This window comes from Falco naumanni, chromosome 6 (assembly GCF_017639655.2).
Source record: "Falco naumanni isolate bFalNau1 chromosome 6, bFalNau1.pat, whole genome shotgun sequence".
Lineage (NCBI taxonomy): Eukaryota > Metazoa > Chordata > Aves > Falconiformes > Falconidae > Falco > Falco naumanni.
In genome coordinates this window covers 43,735,245-43,753,660 of record NC_054059.1, presented here as the reverse complement: position 1 = coordinate 43,753,660, position 18,416 = coordinate 43,735,245, and the positions used below count along the sequence as shown (strand labels likewise).

Below are 18,416 nucleotides of genomic sequence, written 5' to 3'. Positions count from 1 at the left end.
ACTACTGAATATTTAGAATGGAAGTAAAAGAAATGAGTCACAATTCCAATTTCTGCAATTGTAACTGTAAGGAACTTTACAGCCTTTAATCACTGCAAGGTAATAGCAACCATTCAAAGCTATGAATCAGAACTCACTTATTTAAATACCTAGTTAAGCATATAGTTAGTACCCCCGTTCTTAGTAAGTACACATGCAAACTGAGAGGGATTCAGCCAGATATTCAAGTGCTTTCTGACAGCACAATGTGCATGAAAAAAACACTTTGTGTATCTTATTTATAAAGATAAGGTTATACAATCTTAATGTTCATTATAAATACGCAGAAAATTCAGATTTAAGATTAAAAAAATTCTTTGAGTGGGTACTTTCTGAGTACTATAAGCAATTAGAAAGCACAGTAACTGAATTTTGTGGCTGGTAGGAACACCGGGTAATCATCAGTCACCACTGAGTAATAAGCGAATAGATCTAGACAACCCCATCAGATTTATGTCTCTTTCTTAAAAACCTTTGAGAGGTTTCATTACCTACTTAGGTATCTTGTTACAATTCACTGTCTCTAGAATCAGAAAGGGTTGTTTCCTAACACACCAACTAAACTAACTTTTTGATAAAGTAAGATGATTTCCTTATGTCATTCTATGACTAGTCGAGGCAAATAACTGATCAGTGCCCTTGCTTAAATAGACTTCCATTTTCTAGAATAAATGTGTTGTTAGTGATGATTTCTTAAACTCTTATCACTGTTGGTCAGCTGAAGCTTGAAGAACGCTTATCTCTATCTTTTCCTACAATCTGTCCAATAATCTGTGAATAACAAAGAGAGTAAAATTAACAAACAAACAACTGCATCCAGCAGTAGAAAGAATAACCATGGAAGAAAAAGATTTAATGCAAAAGAAATCCAAACAATGCAAAACAAGTAGTTTCTAGATTGTAATGTCAGCAGAAAGAAGACAGACATTATTGTTAGTGTGCAGATTTTACATGTCAATTGTCATTTACATTGTCAGTCATTCTGAAATGAGCTTCAGCGTGTTACAGAGTGTCTCTGCAGCAGAATAGCAATATCTGTTGATAGGATTTCTTTTTAGCCATGTTGTAAACTGCTGATTCATAGTTTTGAAGCAGAACAATTAACTGGTAGGTTTATTAAAAAAATGGACTCTCTGTAATAATATTGACAATTAGGAATTCAGACATACAGTATAATTCCTTGCTTGAGGTATTGCATTATTGACTATTTTTTACAAAATACTGTTAAAAAAAAAAGGTAAGAGTCAGATTAAAATAACACCACTGTATTCAGTCTTTCATGATAATTGCAGAATGTCTTGTCAAAACATCAATAGAACTTTCAAAGGCTTTTGCAGGTCCACTGAAACATTAATGAGCCATTTACAAATAGGAATAAAAGAAGCTAAATTGTACAGTATAAGGTTATATTCTTACTGAGAAACTCAGTGTACTGATATATATATACTTACTGAGAAACAAAGAAATGTAATAGTAATAAGTAGAAAAATGCAGCATGCCTACACAATTCTGTTTTAATATTCTTAAACCAATAATTAAATAACAGATTAAAACAATAAAAAACTTTCAGATTATGTTTGATAACTGATGGAGGACAGGTAAGGTACTGGAAGACTATAGAACTGCAATGTTGTATTTTTTTTTTAGACTGACAAAAGGTGTCTAGAAAGTTATCGGTCAGCGTAACTGCAACAGCTGAAAACATCATTAAATAACTAGTAAGATTAACTCTTTGTAACTCCTTCAGCATAGCAAAAAGACTGCAAAAACCAAGCTTGCTTCTTCTACAGGAAAGCACGCTATGGGAAAGAAGGAGTTACCTAACACTGTTTCTTTGATGATTCTTCTAAGACTCAGGAAACACACTGTTGTGGGGTGGGTGTGGGACAGCCACATCCAGAATGCACATATTCATGGGTCCTTTTGGAAGAGCAGGATGCAATCAATGAGATTTCAAAGATCTAACCTGAACCTGATTCCATTCAGTGTGTTTATTAGTAATGTGGAAGGTAGAATGGAGAGCATATATTTAATTTACCACAAAATAAGAAGGATTGTAACTTAAGAGGAAGAGAAAATAAGAATGCAAGATCATTTTAAACTAGAGAAATGGTCTGAAAAAAATAGCATTAAAATCAGAAAAGAAATACACTCTATTTAGTCAAAATTAATAAACTACAGGATTCAGTTCTTCAGAAAAGCACCTAGGATCACTCAAGTATGAGCCAACAATGGTGTTGTGAAAGAGAGTTGGATATATAAGCAGAGGTAAAGCCCACAAGACAGGCAAACTAATTGTTCTTTACTCATCATTGGTATGGCCACAAGGTAACATACTGGCTTTGAGGGGGAGCGTATCTAAAGCTGTATTTGGCATCAATGCTGCTATTATCATTAGAACGTGAAGATGCATGTTAATGTAATCATTGTAAGCACGACTTATAAAAGGCTTTTCAAACTGCATTCTTAGTTTGGTCCCTGACTCTTGAAGGCTGTTCCATCGGATGGACAGCAGCAGCTGTACTGCTACTGAATAGTAGCACAGTACTGGGAAGTTGATGATATTCCTCCATTTAGTGACAGTAAAAAATCTCAAAGAAAATTAAAACTTTTCCTTTGCTGCAAAAGGTTTAGCACAAAAGCAGATCAGTGACAGTCACTGCTCAAACTTGCTAATAAATAATGGTGCATTTCTAAGCAGAACATTATGACATAGCTAAAAATGTCTACAGAATATGCGTAATTGTCATTGTATCAAAAATGTATACTTTTCAAAACAATTCTTTGCATTTACCTTATTTTTGGGATAAACAAGGGGTGCTACTTTCAAAAAGACCTGTGGCATCTCCTCCAGTGTGTCATTATCAACAACATGAAGTCTACAGGAAGGGATAGTGCTATACACCTTTGGCACTATAAGCATGTCTTCTGGAACAAGAAATATTTCTCTAAAAAAAATCCAAGTCATATTAAAATTATTTTCACAAATAAAATTATTTGTGTAACACAAAGTAGAAGTATACATTAGAATTTAAGGAAAGCAGACTTATGTAAAATCATGTTTTTCAAGCAGGTTAGTGAAAAACCACAGCGTATGAATACTGCTTCCCCATAAGGGTTATATAGTGCAGTATGGAGCTCACCTGAAAACCACAAACCACACATTTGGTGGCTGATCAGCATACGTTACAGCATAGTCAGCAAAAGAGGTCTTACACCATTCATCTTCATAACAAGGAAACTTCTCAATTGACTTACAGTTTCTTTTAAACATTTCTCTGGAAAGCAGAAAGTAAGATAAATCTTTAAATCTAATCTGGAAGGCACATGTATCTTGACTTTAACTTATGTTAATCATGAAGAACACTGCCTGTGCATGAATGTAAAAATGATATAGAATGTGTTACTAGTGTTTCTCTATTAGCTGTTTACTCTCAAAAAAGAATAAATCAGGTAGCGAACACCTTTTTTAGAGCTAATGGCCTGTAAAGGCCAATACTTATATACAAATACTTCTATCTGTCAGTCTATCTGAGTATAACTGCTTCTAATAGCGCAAAATGTTATGGCTTCTACGGAACTTTAATTTCTTTTTTTAATAAATATCAGTTAGCATAACTTCCATTTCTTTATATTAAGCTGTCATCTCAACACTGCGACATCATTAGGAGACTAAAAATAGATTTATTTGATTTTAAAACTTTTTTGGACAGAATAAAAATAAAAGCAAAACCAAATAAATTTAAAATGGGATGAAAGACATTCACGCAGAAAGGAACCTAAGACTGTAAACTCAGAAGTTATCTGTACAGCATATAAACTTGCAGGTGTTGTGAATTTTTGCAAAATTAGAACAAACCTCACTGGCACCTAATGAACACCATGAATTTTATTTATCATAGGTAGTATCAAAAATTTATGTTCCCCTGGGCAAAGCAATGTGATGACCAGCGTACAAAATTTTCTGTTATGTGAACAGGTTGTTGGGTAAAGAGCAGAGGAAAGATAACTGGTCTCACTCCATCTTCTGGCTCTTTCCAGTGATTTTCTCTGGAGATGAGGACTGAAAGTATGCCTACACAGAGGTGAAGGAAAGAATATCCTTCTCCCTGCCACTCCCTCGGTCTTGCATTATTCTTTAACTACCTGCTTTCTGCAGTAAGTAAACAATATATCTCTTTTGCTATCTTTTAATTGCTCTCATTCACATTTTGGTTTATATGATTTACGTAAAGGGGATAGTCTAATGAAACCTCACAACATCCATTTTTGGTGATAGCTGCCCTCTTTTCTGTGTCAAATATGAATGTGTTCAAGTTGTTCAGTTGCAAAAGTTTTGCCCACAAAATCTGGACAATGCTACTCTGTTATTCCTATATAGTAACTGAAATTACAGAAACAACCACCACATGCGTATTTTTAGCAATGATAATAGCTGACCTTGACATTTCATTAAGGTGAGTCACAGAGTGGATGCAGATATGGCCATAATTGATTGAAAGCACAACAGTTTGAATTTTTAGTCCATGAAGCTTTGCAAAGGTTCCTTCCACCACTGATAAACAGCGCACACACAGACTGAAAAAGCCCCTCAGACACCTCAGATTTTTAATTCATTAAAAATGACAGTAGGGATCAAACATGGATAAGCTTACATGGGATGTATAATGAGAAACAGGTGGCAATCCTAGCACAAACTGAGAGGTTTTAGGGCTTTTTAAACTGGTGTTTGTATTGTAAAATGGTACTGCTTCTGGCCTCCAGTAAGTCTGGGGTTAGAGAATGGGAAAACCTTTACCCCAATACTGAATTTCCAATATTCCTGCATGTTACTTAACTGGCCAAGATGTTAGCTTGCTATATTAAATGCAGATCTGTCAGCTGTTAAAAAATGTAAACAAAATCATGATTTTAACACTCTGGGACAATGCCTAAGAATCAGTCCCGTAAGTTTTCAAAGTTTGAAGGCAGACTAAAAACTGCATCTGATCTTTGCTGGTACAGAGATGCTGCAAACCTAAAACTGAGGTCCAATATTTGGAACAGGGCTGTGGTTGCAATGTCCTGATCCCATCGACATACAAAGGTTTTACAGGATTAAAACCACTAAAAAGTGTAATAAAATTATACCCCATATGAGTGTTCCTCAAACTGCTGATTATAAGGAGTGAGGATTTATACCCACAGCCAGTAATTATTGCCAGTTCTTACTCCTCACCCCTGGCAGAACAGATCTACTGCTAGATCGGTTTTGCATATGCTTGCAGAGAGGTTTTTGAAGGACTTAATGAAAATATGTGAGTGTCATGCTTGCAAATGACTTAAACACTGTCAAAATTAGAGTAGCTATCTTTGCAAAAGCTGTAATTAAATACCAGGGAAAGCATCTACCTAGAAATACACCTACTTTCCTTCAAGCAAGTGCTACAAACAAAGCTTATGATGATATAAACTGTGATACAATTACATAGTATAGCTATCTCCTTTCTAATGTCAGCCAGGATTGCTTAACAGATAGCGTGAATCAAAATGCATCTTTAGATCAACTGGTTAGATGTTTGACTAAGGAATTAGTATCAGAGTTATACTTATGAAACATCCTAAAGGATATTAAAAATTTAAATACAGGAGAAAGGTAATATTCTAGCTTAAGCTGCAGGAAAAAACCTGTAACACACATACCTAAAAATTAGATTTGCCATACTTTTACTGATGTAGGGTATACAGAATATAAAGCATGGCATACCTTAACTAAATATATCTCATCCCTTATAACAGAGTTTTGCAATTTTAAAACTAGTAACACTCTTATCATATTTATTTTGTGAACCAGTAATTTATGGCAATTCTGCGGTACTGCGTGCAATAGTTTAATTTATTACATGATTACCTTAACAGCATTACGGCATACTGTTCAAAATTTAACTCAATCACAGTCCACAAGTTTTGCAAGGTTTCTTTGACATTAGCATTTTCTTTAGTACCTGGAAATAATAAAATAAGTTTGAAACTGTAACACCTAACTTTTTTATTGTTCTAAATATACACCTGCCAAATACTTGTGAAAAATGCCATTTGCACAAGTAAATTGTCTTATGAATGTCTAGTTTTTATTTGAAATTTTACAGAAGTCTCACTGAGCTGAAAACTAATTTCTCCTTTGACAGAGGGAGGAAATAATCATCACCTTTGCACTCTTCAGCACTCTTACAAATGCAAAAATGATGTGATCAATATTTTCTGATTTACAGTTTTTTCACTGTAACATGTTGTAGTGATATGAGGTGGTCTTTGTCCTTGAAGAATATGCTGTTTAGCTCCCAGCAGCTTTTATCTGCAGATACCATGAAGGGGTAGGTATGTGCCTAGGCAATCTGTGTAGCTAAAAAGAATCAGGCAGTTCCAGCAGGTAATTAATCCCACCCATGTTTGATACCTTTAACATGACAGGATGTATTGCCACCTCAAGGTGTCTACTCCTATCCACAGAATACAGATGAAGACTACGCAACTAGTTTAGATGTGTTGTCTAACTATTCAAGACTGAAGTTAAGTGAAATCCTTCTTTATGGCATAAACAATTAATGACAGAAATAGAGGGGGAAAACGAGGGAAAACTAAAAAAAAAAAAAAAAGAGACGGTGGTAGTAATAACACTGTACTGTAACAGCAAGATAAATATACAGATAATGAGGAAAAAACGGAGAATAGTATGGCTGAAAAAAAACCCCAACACCACAGTAAGCCACTGTAAAAATAATATCAGAATTAAAAGTAACAGAATATTGATAAATCGGAAGAAGTTAAGACAGACATTATAGACAATGGAATAAAAGAGCTGGGCTTCTCCCATAGTGCTCAATTGTCAAAAATCTAAAATCTAAACTTCAAAAGAGCAGCTTCTGGGCTCTGGGATTTATAGGAATTCATAATACAGTGAAAGTTTACGGAAATTCCTAATTTATGTGGCACTTCATAAACAAAAAGTGAAGGACACTACACTACTTAGTAGGAAAGCTTAAGCAAGACTGGGCTACAGGTGATAGTTTAGGAGAGAGGCAGCACCAGACTTGCTGATGAGGAGATGAGAGTACAAAAGATAGCTTGGAAAGATCATCTGGTGCAGGTAAATATACACGTAAAAGAACCCCAGCAATAATGTTAATTCAAGAAGGAGCTTCCAGCAGAATGGGGATGACTTACTACAGACATATCTATATCACAATGGAGCAGTTTTCTTTGTCAGGATCCTCAGGCATTCTATATATACTGTGAGGCTTAGAAGGAATCATTGCGATCTAACTTTCTGTGTAACAGTCCTGTACATATTAATTGCTATTCCATAATATATAAATTACTAGTCCTTCTTGAATTTGATGAGTATCTGTCCGATTTGAAAGTCTTCAGCAGTGCAACACAAATCTTGGTTTATTCCAATAAAAACTTTATCCTTTTCAAAATAAATGCCGCTTTTTCTAGTTTGATTATGTCTGGATTCAACTCACAATCTTTGAATCTCAGACTAAGGAGCTTCTTTTAACCCTTTGGAGGATGTCAGACTAAAGACCTTGTTGCTATCAAATTCCTTTTCTCACATGGCTACTTACAGATTAAGTCACTGTTAATCTTTTCTTTCTTAAATTACAAACCAACAGCCTGCAAGTACAAGGCCCTTCTTTAATCCCAATCCTTACGGCTCTACCCAAAATTTCACAGTCGTTACCTATCTTTCTTCTTGGACTGTGGACACTGCACTTGGACACAATATTGCAGCTGAGATAATAGAACTGCTGAGTAAGAAATGTAGCTCCACTGTTCAACTGCTATGTAAGATTACTCTATTTATGTACATGAGAGTGAAGGATAGGAACAGCAAAGTATCTTTTGAGCACAGTATCAGCCTCTGATGCTGTGTTTTGCTAATTTTCTATTATGATACTTAGGTTCTCATATGGACTTCCCTTACATTTCCAGAAAAAAACCCCACCATTTAGCCCAGCTCTGAGCTAAATCTACAGTAATGTAAATTCCGATTTAATATGTACAAAAATCTAGGGGGATGTTTTTCCTCTGCTTTTTAGTACCATATGTGCTAATTGAGTGGTTAGGTTGAAAACTATTCTTAGTTTTATGAGGGATCAGAGATTCAACTGTAACATTTTATTTCAGTTTTTTAAATTAGATATTAATTAGTAAAAAAATCTTTATGGTAAACATTTGAATAAGGGGAAGAATGAAACATTTTTTAAAAAGTATTTTTAAAGCACACACCTGGTTTTCTGCTGTTCAATACTTTCCTAACATAGGTCCCTCTCCAGACAGCCTGAAGTTTAAGAGCTGCTGCTTCTTTCTCAGAAGTGGGAATTTGGTTTTGCCAACTATTAATGGAATTCTTCTCACAACTTTCTGAAAGAAGGGGAGGAGAATGACCAACATCAATAAAGCTGAAAGTCCTGTATCTGCTTGCAATAAATTTAAAAAGAAAAAAAAAAAAACACAAACCAAAAAAACCCAAGAAACAAAAACCACAAAATGATGACAGAGCTATATTCCAGAAACAGAGTGGTTCTGTATAAAATTTCCATTTATGACAAAAATACAAACTCTTAAAATTTTGCTCTTATGATAAAATCAGGCAAAATATATGGTGTAATTACACAAAGTCAGAATGCAACTACTATACTAATTCCAAATACCAATCACTAAATTCTTATTTCTCTTTATGGACAACTATTGCAGTGCATTTTTAAAAATCAAGTCTCCTAATGTAATTTCAAAATATTCTTCCAAACATGAACCAACAGGTTGCGATACATTAAAGCCTGACTGAATACAGCTAAACAGAGCTTCAAAAGATTTTGAGTGTTTCTGTCTCTCAATCTGATAATTTTATTAAGTAATAATTTAAACACCAATGTTGTTCAAAACATTGTCTTCAACCTTTGCTAAGAAGCCATGGAATAAGGACAAGATCTATGATAAAGTGAGAGTTCATTTATCTGACTGTGACTTTCTGTTACTAAGGAGTTTTGGAGTGGAACAGAAATCAGTAGGTTCTGACAGTTTAGTAATGAGCTCTTTGAAGGCATCCTTGCCTAGAATTAGCATCCTGGGAGCCATCAGTACCAGGCTTTAGGGGGAGGGTGCGGGGACAGCACTACAAGCAGCCAGTGCCAGGGGGCTACTTTGGAACTGCACAGATACAGAAAAAGGGCAGCGAGGCAGTCTGAGGGGAAGAAAAGAGTGCGCCAAAAGAAAGTAGCAAAAAACAAAAGGGAGGAGAAAAGAGGAATCTGCTTGAAAAATGCAGACAACATTGCAGACAAACAAACTAGCTTAAGAAAAGATACTGCTGTCATCAGCCAGGAGATCACACATTTCAGTCCAATCTCTTTTATCGAACACTGTTAAACGAGGCTGTGTTCCCAACCATCATACCTCATTACTGTCTCATTTCCAAACCCCAGAAAGCCTCTTTAATATTTACTGACTCTGAAAGGTTACATAGCCCACTTAACAGACAACACATTAGAACTCAACAATACGTATGACACAACCAGTGTTATAAAACAGAAGCATATAATCACAGAATAATAGAGGCTGGAGAGGGCCACTGAAGGTCATCTGGTCCCATCCCACATACAAACCAGGATCAGCCTAGAGCAGGTTGCTCATGTTCTTGATTAAATGTCCAGTCCATTTTTTAATAACTTCAGGGATTGGACCTCACAACCTTGCTGGGCAATCTCTTCCAATTTTTGACTAGCCACATGGTGAAAAATAGTTTGCTAATATCCAACTGTAATTAAACATGTTCTAAGAGATTACATAGTGGCATGGTGAGTAAGATTAGTTTGCTGAATTAACTTTTTTTTTTCCCCTTAGCTTAGCTTGGTGAAAAATCAGCAAGCTGATCTCATTCCCTAGCATCTGTGCAACTGTTGCTCATGTTGGAGTATATGTTCTGGGATGGGAAGGGGAGAATTACAGAACATTAGTAGTAGCATAAAGTAAAGCTGCACCTTAAGGTCTAAAATGATCAGAACATGATCTTCATTTAATCAATGGCTTATATTGTCCTTCAGTATTTGTATTGTCGGCAACAACATTGATAATTATCCAGAGAACTTTGAATTGCATATAAGCAGGCTCTTGGGCTCCAGAAGCGACTAAAACTTACTTAGGTGTTTACGATTCTAATTTTTTCTTATTCTTGTGTTGTGTTTTTGCCAATTTAGCAGGCTATATCAGCCCAGCACAAGCTTTGATCAGTGCTGGAGCTGCAGGAAAGTATAGGGATAGTCCTGCAACAGCCTGCAGTTACACTGGTTTAAGCTGCTGTGGAACATCAGCTTCAGCTTCACTTGGGAGGGAGAGTAAGTATTTCTAGCTGTAGTCAGCAATTACAGCTGCATTTTACTCTTCTGCTGTAGAGGAGTTTATTCAAAGACAGGAACTGAAAGGGCTTGCATTTTCCAAAAGCTGGAAATCATAGTGCCATAAGCACTTGTAACAGCATTCATATTTCTGTATATTGCTATTGATTACAGAACTGTTTACCTACACCTGTTCAGATCTAGCCCAAGAGATGTTTCCCATCTCTTTATATGAGACCAGGCTGATGAGTTCAAATTCCAGCTCACCTGTCACTGAACTAAGAGCACATTACCCCCATTACACGCTCAGAACGGACCTATGAAATGCTGGAGAACACACACAGAGTGTTGGCTTGGTGTTGCCCTTTGAACAAACTGTGAAGTTTATCCACTGGGGATGTCAAGTGGATTTCACAATTAGAAATAAACAGCTACTTCACTAGAAATAATACATTTAATTTGTGAGGCTAAAGAATATATGGATATACAGTCATGGTTAAATGTTAAATTATTTCTGAATATACAAATGTAATAATTTGGATGCGGTACCACAGAGAGAAATGAATTCTTTTAATAGAAACTGTCAAAGGTTACCCCAGATCAGGCTGAAAACTAGAAATGCTGAATGATTTGTGAAATAATATCTATTCCTAAAGATTTCATTTCTTTTTTGTTCTTTGTTAATACAATATCATAAGAACAAAAATGGCAATGTTTCACATAAGAATAACTTTCAGAAGGTTTGGAGGAAAGTCTCCATTAAAAAGTAAAAGACAAGTATATGTGCTTTCTTGAAGAACAAGAGTCTTACACCATTTTGTCAGTAAAGATACTTGTGTAAATTTTAATGAAGTTTTTTAACACTGATTTTCCAAAATAAACTGATTAATGAAAGGAAGTATCATTCTGATTGACTAAGGAGTAAGACTTTGTACTGTAAATTCATTATAGCAGAAGAAAAAGCCTTCATGATGATGTATATCTTCCTGCCAATTTTTCAGATAAATTCTTTTTCTGTCATAATATGAAACCATATACATAAAGCTTCTATTAATAAATTAAATATTAATATTAATAGATTAAAAATTTACATAGACTGCAAAATAAGTCTCTTAAAATGAAAAAGAGCCATACATTTGGTTGCCAGGCAAACTTAATTCTAACTGCTTATGCCTCTAGCCTGCATACAAAATAAGGCAAAGAACCTGTGGGAAAAGAATTATCTCTGCTTGTAATAAATCTACCTTCCACAGTACCTTCAGGTATACAGCATACCCTAATCACAAGCTGGAGAAGCGATGGATGGTGCTGTAGCTGGTTCCTCACCACATTTGTCGTAAGAACTAACTAGCCAGACAATATGGTAATCTGCCAAAGCAAGCAAGCAAGCAAAAATACCAAAATACCCCACTCCCCCAAATAAACAAAAACCCCTCTACCCATTACCAAGAAATGGTTGAACTTTCAATCAAGGTACTAACTTGTCTTCCTTCACTCTCATTTCCTGAACAAAATAGCCATTTAAGGTCTCTTCAGCTGGTTATTTGAACAAAAAACATAATGTGCAGTAAAAAGCAGGTAAAAAAAAAAAAAGCAAGCATCTGTAGATGCTTATTAATACTGACAAATGCCAAGTCAAGGAAGACAGAGGGCAGTTTTATCAATTTTATAAATAACTGAAACATGAACAGACTTTCTGGAACAAAAAAAAGGATCGTTTCTATTCTGAGATGAGTCTCAGATGTGCTGTCAACAGAAGAAGGCTTATCTCATAAGAAATGAACCATGCTTACTCAGGCAAGAAAACACAAGATTAGTGAAGAGTTGGGCTTCCTTGAAAATAAGAACGGGCAGATTTATTTGACGTGGTTAGCAATACCAGTACAGTACCTGAAGACACAGTGTCATCCTCAGAAACCTCTGTGTCTTTAAAATCCAAAGTGAAGGACCTGAAGGCAAATTTATAGCTGTAAGGAGTCTTCTTGCCTAATATATATTTGATTAAATTCCAAAATGCACCATTGAAAACCTAAAATCAGAAAGAAATAAAGCATTCAAAGAATGATTAATTTTAAAAAGCTGATTTATATTTCTTCTTATCGATTCAAAACCAGCGTAGCTCTTTTCTAAGTTCTTCTAACATACAGCATCTGAAAATTAGTCCCAACTGCAGAACTACAATGCTTCAAGACAGCAATCAAGAGAAAACGTTTCATGCCTGGCTTATTAAATATAGGACTGATGCTACAGTCAGTTTTTATCACATGACAATATCTTAGTAGTTTATGTGAAGTGAGATGATGGTCTCATACCCAAGGACAGAACACCACATAATCATCATGACAACTGGCATTCTGATCAGAGGTTTCAGAACAGAGACCAACAACCTAATGGGTATGCTTACTGAATGAAGAGGTGGCACCACAAGGAAAAAAGAGGAATATATTCACAGGCAAAAGGGGAAGATTGTGTCCTACTTATATGATTAAACTGATGGCTGAATTTTTATTCTCTACATATTGATGCTCTTTAAAGAGCAGAAATCTAGTATCTTTTTCCTTTTTCCAATAGATGCAAATTTTAAAGTGTGTTTTTCAGAGTTTGTTTCATAACCTGAATTGAAGAACATAGTAATAACTTACTGGAATAGACATTATTTTTCTCTTTCATTTTCAGATTTTTTCTGCTTCCTGGAAATATTTTATCCTATATCTTCCAAAATAAAGTGTTTATTAAAATACATAATTTAAGAGAATAATTTTTCACTGTTTATATTAAAAGACAGACAATTTATATTTTTACATTCTTGAATCACAGTTGGTTCAGTGTCATTTATCTGATTTCTGGTTTTTTACTCCTTTACAACTATACATTGGTCTTAGAGGAGCAGAGAGGGAGAGATATTTATGTTCATACTCACTGAACTTTTCTTAAGGTCCCCAAGTTTTACATATACCTCATATGAGCATATACATTTAAAATTTGTATTTTCCATTCCAGAGAGGTCAAACCAATTTTTTTCTGTTGGACTTGGCCTGAAAATTACCTCTTTCATGAGTGGTGCACTTGGAATCATTCTTTCTTAATTCTGAATTGAAGCCTAGTGTCAAGCCCATGTATAAAAGCACTGACGTAGATGTTCTATTTTTTAATATCAGTGATTATAAAACTACTAATCCCTTTCTTCTATTCAGTCTTTTAAAACACAGTCTAAACTGCATGAGCTTTCTAGTACTTTGTTGAAAGTAAGTGAATCTGGAATATATAAAGTACTAACCATACAAAAATCAAGTTATAGCAGTATTATCAACATTTGTATATACATAAAAAATAGCGTATCTTTTACATAACTATTTTGTTGCAATCTTTCTATAGACTTGAAAAGGAACAGTATAGAGATCTTCAGAAAAGTATAACATCTTCATTGTATCCATATACCCTTTAATTTATCACACACAAAGAGAGCTGAATAAGTATCTTGCAGTTTCAAAAAGTAAACAACTCAAATAGTATGAGTGAAAAAACTCATTACTGTTTTCAGTAATGTAAGCTATAATAATGTTTTCTTGTGCCATCAACATTAGGCACACAAAGGAACCATTCTGGCTTTTCTGCATTTCAGGTAGTGTATTTTAAATCCAAAATTAAGTCATAAAAAAAAAGCTGATGCTTTCTGCCCCAAAGTACACTAAACTGACAATATTAGAGACTCAAATTTAGACTGTGCTACTCTGTGCATATTAAAATTTGTTCATATTTAAAGAAGATAATTTTTGTACATGTTGCAAGTTATGTCATTTAGGCTTACACTTAGTAACAAATGGCACATTTGGAGTACTCTGGAGGTCCTTTTTAAAAGCACAGTCATTGTCTTGAAGAGGATAATGACAATACTAAGCTGTTACCCAGCTTCTGTCGCTTTTAGATATGTATTTATTAGAATTGTTCACCTTGAAGTGTTCTTCAGCCATTCCAGTACCATGGAGGTCAGGAGGACAGTGAGTTAGTTCCAACTCCTTCAAGGCTTTAGAAAGTTCAGGCTTACTGCTGAAATTATTTATCACATTTCCAACAGCTTTCAGGACAGCTGTAGCTTGTTCTATGAACCGGTAGCTCTCCTGGGGAGAGAGAATAAAACCAACCAATGCTAGAAAGCTTGCTCTGAGATTATATCTTATTTTGTTTTCTTTCTAGGCTGTGACAGCATAAGCATTTTTTCTATGATGAAGTACAAAACCATTAAGCAATTGTTAATAATTTTATAAACTGTAAAATCAATTAGGTATCTGGTATTCAAAGGCATACCAAATTTGCACTGATTTTAGCTATTGAAATAAGAATGTTACAACACTATAACAGGCACTGTAACATATATCTGTTAAGGATTTTATTTTCCTGTATCATTAGTCCTAGGACATTTAATAAAAGATAAGATGCATATAAGGAATTTCTACTGCAGTGATAATATAAGACTCTTGTTAGCTGAAATGCTCAGCATCTCTTCTACTATAAAAGGACAGATGAGTATTTGTGTCCCGCTGAAAACAGTGTCCAAATACATGCTGCCTAAAGTATCATTAATCTTTATCAGAATTCCTGTGCAACAATGTGGATGCTTTCCTACAAATGACACTCTGCAGATAAATTTCTGTCTTCAAAAAGAAGGCAGAGAAGACCCCAGGATAAAATTCTGCTTTATTTTCTTGATGAGGAATAGCTTTTCATCCACAACCTGAAGACAAGGGGATAGTACAGCCACAAGACATTTTTAACAGCCCAGCTTCTTATGTGTAAACTTCTTTGCTACAGTAAATGTAATACATTTGCACAAGCTGCTTTAGTGACCTATGATTAGGACACTGGATCTACACCGCTACATAAATTTGCTGTTACCCTCAGATTTCAAAATATTTTTGCACAACTGTGCTCTAGAGGCTATACTCCCCCTCCCCTCAGCGCCTGTGACAAATATTCAGGCCTCCTGCTTGCCAAATCTTGAAAATACAGATGACAGTGATGTCTGCCTCAATTGTAGGCAACAAAGAACAAAACCTGTAGTAATTACTCCCCTGGGTCTCTTTATCTCAGCTATGAAAAGTTGTTTGAATCAACTATTCACTTTAGATATAAAAGCTGCTCTGGGACCCAGTGAGTAATATGTGATCACATGGGAGAAAACAAACTTTACTGTGACAGTTTATTTTACTAGGTAGGTATTTTGGAATATTAGTTAATACCTGTACATGTACTTTATCACATGTTTCAAAAAGAGTTTATACACTACCTCTGACATGTATTTCAACAAAAGTATTTTTAACATTCTATTTCATGCTGCTGTCCTATGTAAACTGCAATACTACCCAATGTTTACTTACATATGTTTTAGACAACTATAGCAATACCCATCTCAGTGCCCTCTGTGCTGTAAAACACATTTCTTTTACGCATTCATTCATTTCATATAGAAATGAATATTATACCATTAAACGTAATAACTCTAAATGAAGATCCAACAGTACTTCACTTTAATAATGGTCAGAAACACCGTCATCACAATGCCTGACTAGTTCTAGTTATGCATACCTTTTCAAGAGCTGGCAAAACAGTATCCTCTTCTCCAAAGACACATGGCACCATGCTACAGAGATGAATATGGTGTCCTATGGGAGAACTTACTGTGAAGAGCAGGATGTGTCGCCTGCAGTGAAGGAAAAAAAATATCTAAAAAGCATCTTTTTTTAAAAAAAAAAAACACAGCAATTCTTAAACTTTCCCTTTCATACAACTGGTAAAAATTAAATCCTTTCCTAGATGCCTTGGCTTTTCAAATTCTGTATTTCTAACTCCTTGCTTCTAAAAAACCTCCAAACATAGGCAGTAGGTGGAATCAGATAAGTGACTATTTTTATTTTATTTGTTTAGGCTTTATTTTGATTTTCTTTAGCAAAATAGGTAGGTTCACCATTTCAGATGGATACACAACTGAAGTTTTTTAGTCAGGAATATGGTTAGCTACAGTCAAAAATATATCTGCTCTTGAAAGCTTAGAAAAGAAATCAAGTGCTGGACATATATTACTTAGACCATAATTTCCATGTTTGCATTGCAAAACCAGGAAAAATTAATGCATAGCCATGTCAGGCTAGATGAACTTTAAGAGTGAGCATTTTATGGAGCAACTGTGAACCAAACCACTCAACCATAGCCTCCTAAGGTATAAAACAACAGAAATTCAGTATGTCTTGTTGGGATACACTCAGCGCATTCTTGTCTGCCTGATGGTATCCTATAATGGATTCCAATCTTAAAATAAACCAATCTTAACTATAGTTATACAACACAGGGGATTCAGGCTCTTCTCTCCAGTCAACAATGTCCTGAAATCCCACTGAAATATTAAGGAGCTTGCTGACACCACATGGTGAAGCTTCATGGTCTTGTACCATTGTCAGAATGGCATTTAGGTGGGCAAGTTCATCCAGGCCTCAGCTTCAAAGTGTTAACCAGACATCCAGCAGTAAGAGTAGGAAAGAGGAGTTACCCCTCGACACACACTCGCACTATTTTAGTTGCACCTTCTTGCGAGTGAAATTTGAAATGTCCCCTGGCCACCAACAGAGGGAAGAAACTACCTTCCAGGCTTAACAAGACGTTTCTTATTTGGAATGAAATAAGGAAGCTGTCAACAAGCTCATTTGTCTCCCACACCAGCTGTAAATTAAATCTTCCTGAACGCCTGCTGGATCTGTCTGGAGTAGAGCAAATCAAAGGGGAGAAGCTTATCAGTTTGAACTGCCTGTATCTGTGGTAGCTTTGAAATCTGCAGTTGCAAAAAGGTACACATTTTTGGCTTCCCTATAGGACAGAGGTATGCAGCTTCTGGAAACTACGCTAAGAAAATACATGTGGTGGCAGAACTAAGCTATAAACACAATAATAACTTTTCCAATTTTAGTCTTAATCAAAACAAATAGGGAGTACTATTAAAGAGCTTTGATTTAATATCAACATGTTAGTATTGTGGTATTCTCCTTCTACGCCTATTTATTTGAAACCTTACTTGATTTCTAAAAAATACATTTTGTCTCATGTCTTTGAGATTAAACTGGTGATTCTCTATTTTTGGAAAAGTAGGCAGCCTCCATGAATTAGTCAGCAACTTTATGCTCAAGGCAAGATACGAAGATGTCATCTTCCTTGTTTCACTGGAAATGTTTTCAGAAACTTAACAAATACCAAAGGCTCTTGCCTTTCACCTGTTTATTTAAACAGTCAATGCTCTACACTGAATACCTAGAGTTACATACAAAGAGAAATAAATCATATTAAGCACCATGTGAACATGGAGTAAGATATGCAAGGCTTCATGGATAGCCTTAGAATTTCTCCTGTCATGTTTCATAAATTCTGTTTCAAGAAAAGCTATGAAACCTCCCATCATGCTTTCACAGTTCCACTAAAAATCCTAGTTCTTTAATTTTTGTTGGTATGCCAGGGAACATCTCAAAATCATTCTAGTTAGAAACACTTAGGTAGGAGTTCATATTCTAGATTATTTTTTAGCAAGTTAGTGTGATTTTTCTTGCTAAACGCTCTTAAATAAGAGTTAAGAATTACAAATCTTTATAGAGATTTTTGTAATTATTTTAAATTCATAGCAACTTTGCAGTCTTAGCAAATCCTAGCTATCAACCAGTTTGGCAGTCCAAAAACTTAGGTTTTAGGAAATAAACTCTTAGTTGCTGTGTAAAGTAAAAGATCATCTCAAGCCTTAAAAGTTTTAGGACAGAAATGAAGCTTCATACACACCCAACAGGAAGATTTAACACAGTAGCTTTGGTTGCGGACGTATGCATCTTTAACACAAGTTCCCCAGGAGCCGCGCATTTCCAAGAGAAATGTTCAACCATCAGCATACCCTTTGAAACACTAGAACACTGTCGTTCAGTACCTAGATTAAGAAAAAAAAAATAATCCAACAAACCACATGATCGTGAGGGG

General features: G+C 35.2%; 1 protein-coding gene across 1 annotated transcript in view; it reads right to left on the bottom strand.

Moving 5' to 3' along the window:
- ADGB (androglobin) overlaps window positions 1-18,416 on the bottom strand; it is a 117,492-nt gene that overhangs the window by 28,763 nt on the left and 70,313 nt on the right. The window contains exons 18-25 of the mRNA XM_040599405.1: window positions 18,225-18,366; window positions 15,999-16,113; window positions 14,366-14,533; window positions 12,306-12,444; window positions 8,311-8,445; window positions 5,930-6,023; window positions 3,183-3,317; window positions 2,834-2,987 (exon numbers count right to left, since the gene is read on the bottom strand). Of these exons, the coding sequence (XP_040455339.1) occupies window positions 2,834-2,987; window positions 3,183-3,317; window positions 5,930-6,023; window positions 8,311-8,445; window positions 12,306-12,444; window positions 14,366-14,533; window positions 15,999-16,113; window positions 18,225-18,366 (1,082 nt within the window). The remainder of the gene's footprint in view (window positions 1-2,833; window positions 2,988-3,182; window positions 3,318-5,929; window positions 6,024-8,310; window positions 8,446-12,305; window positions 12,445-14,365; window positions 14,534-15,998; window positions 16,114-18,224; window positions 18,367-18,416) is intronic.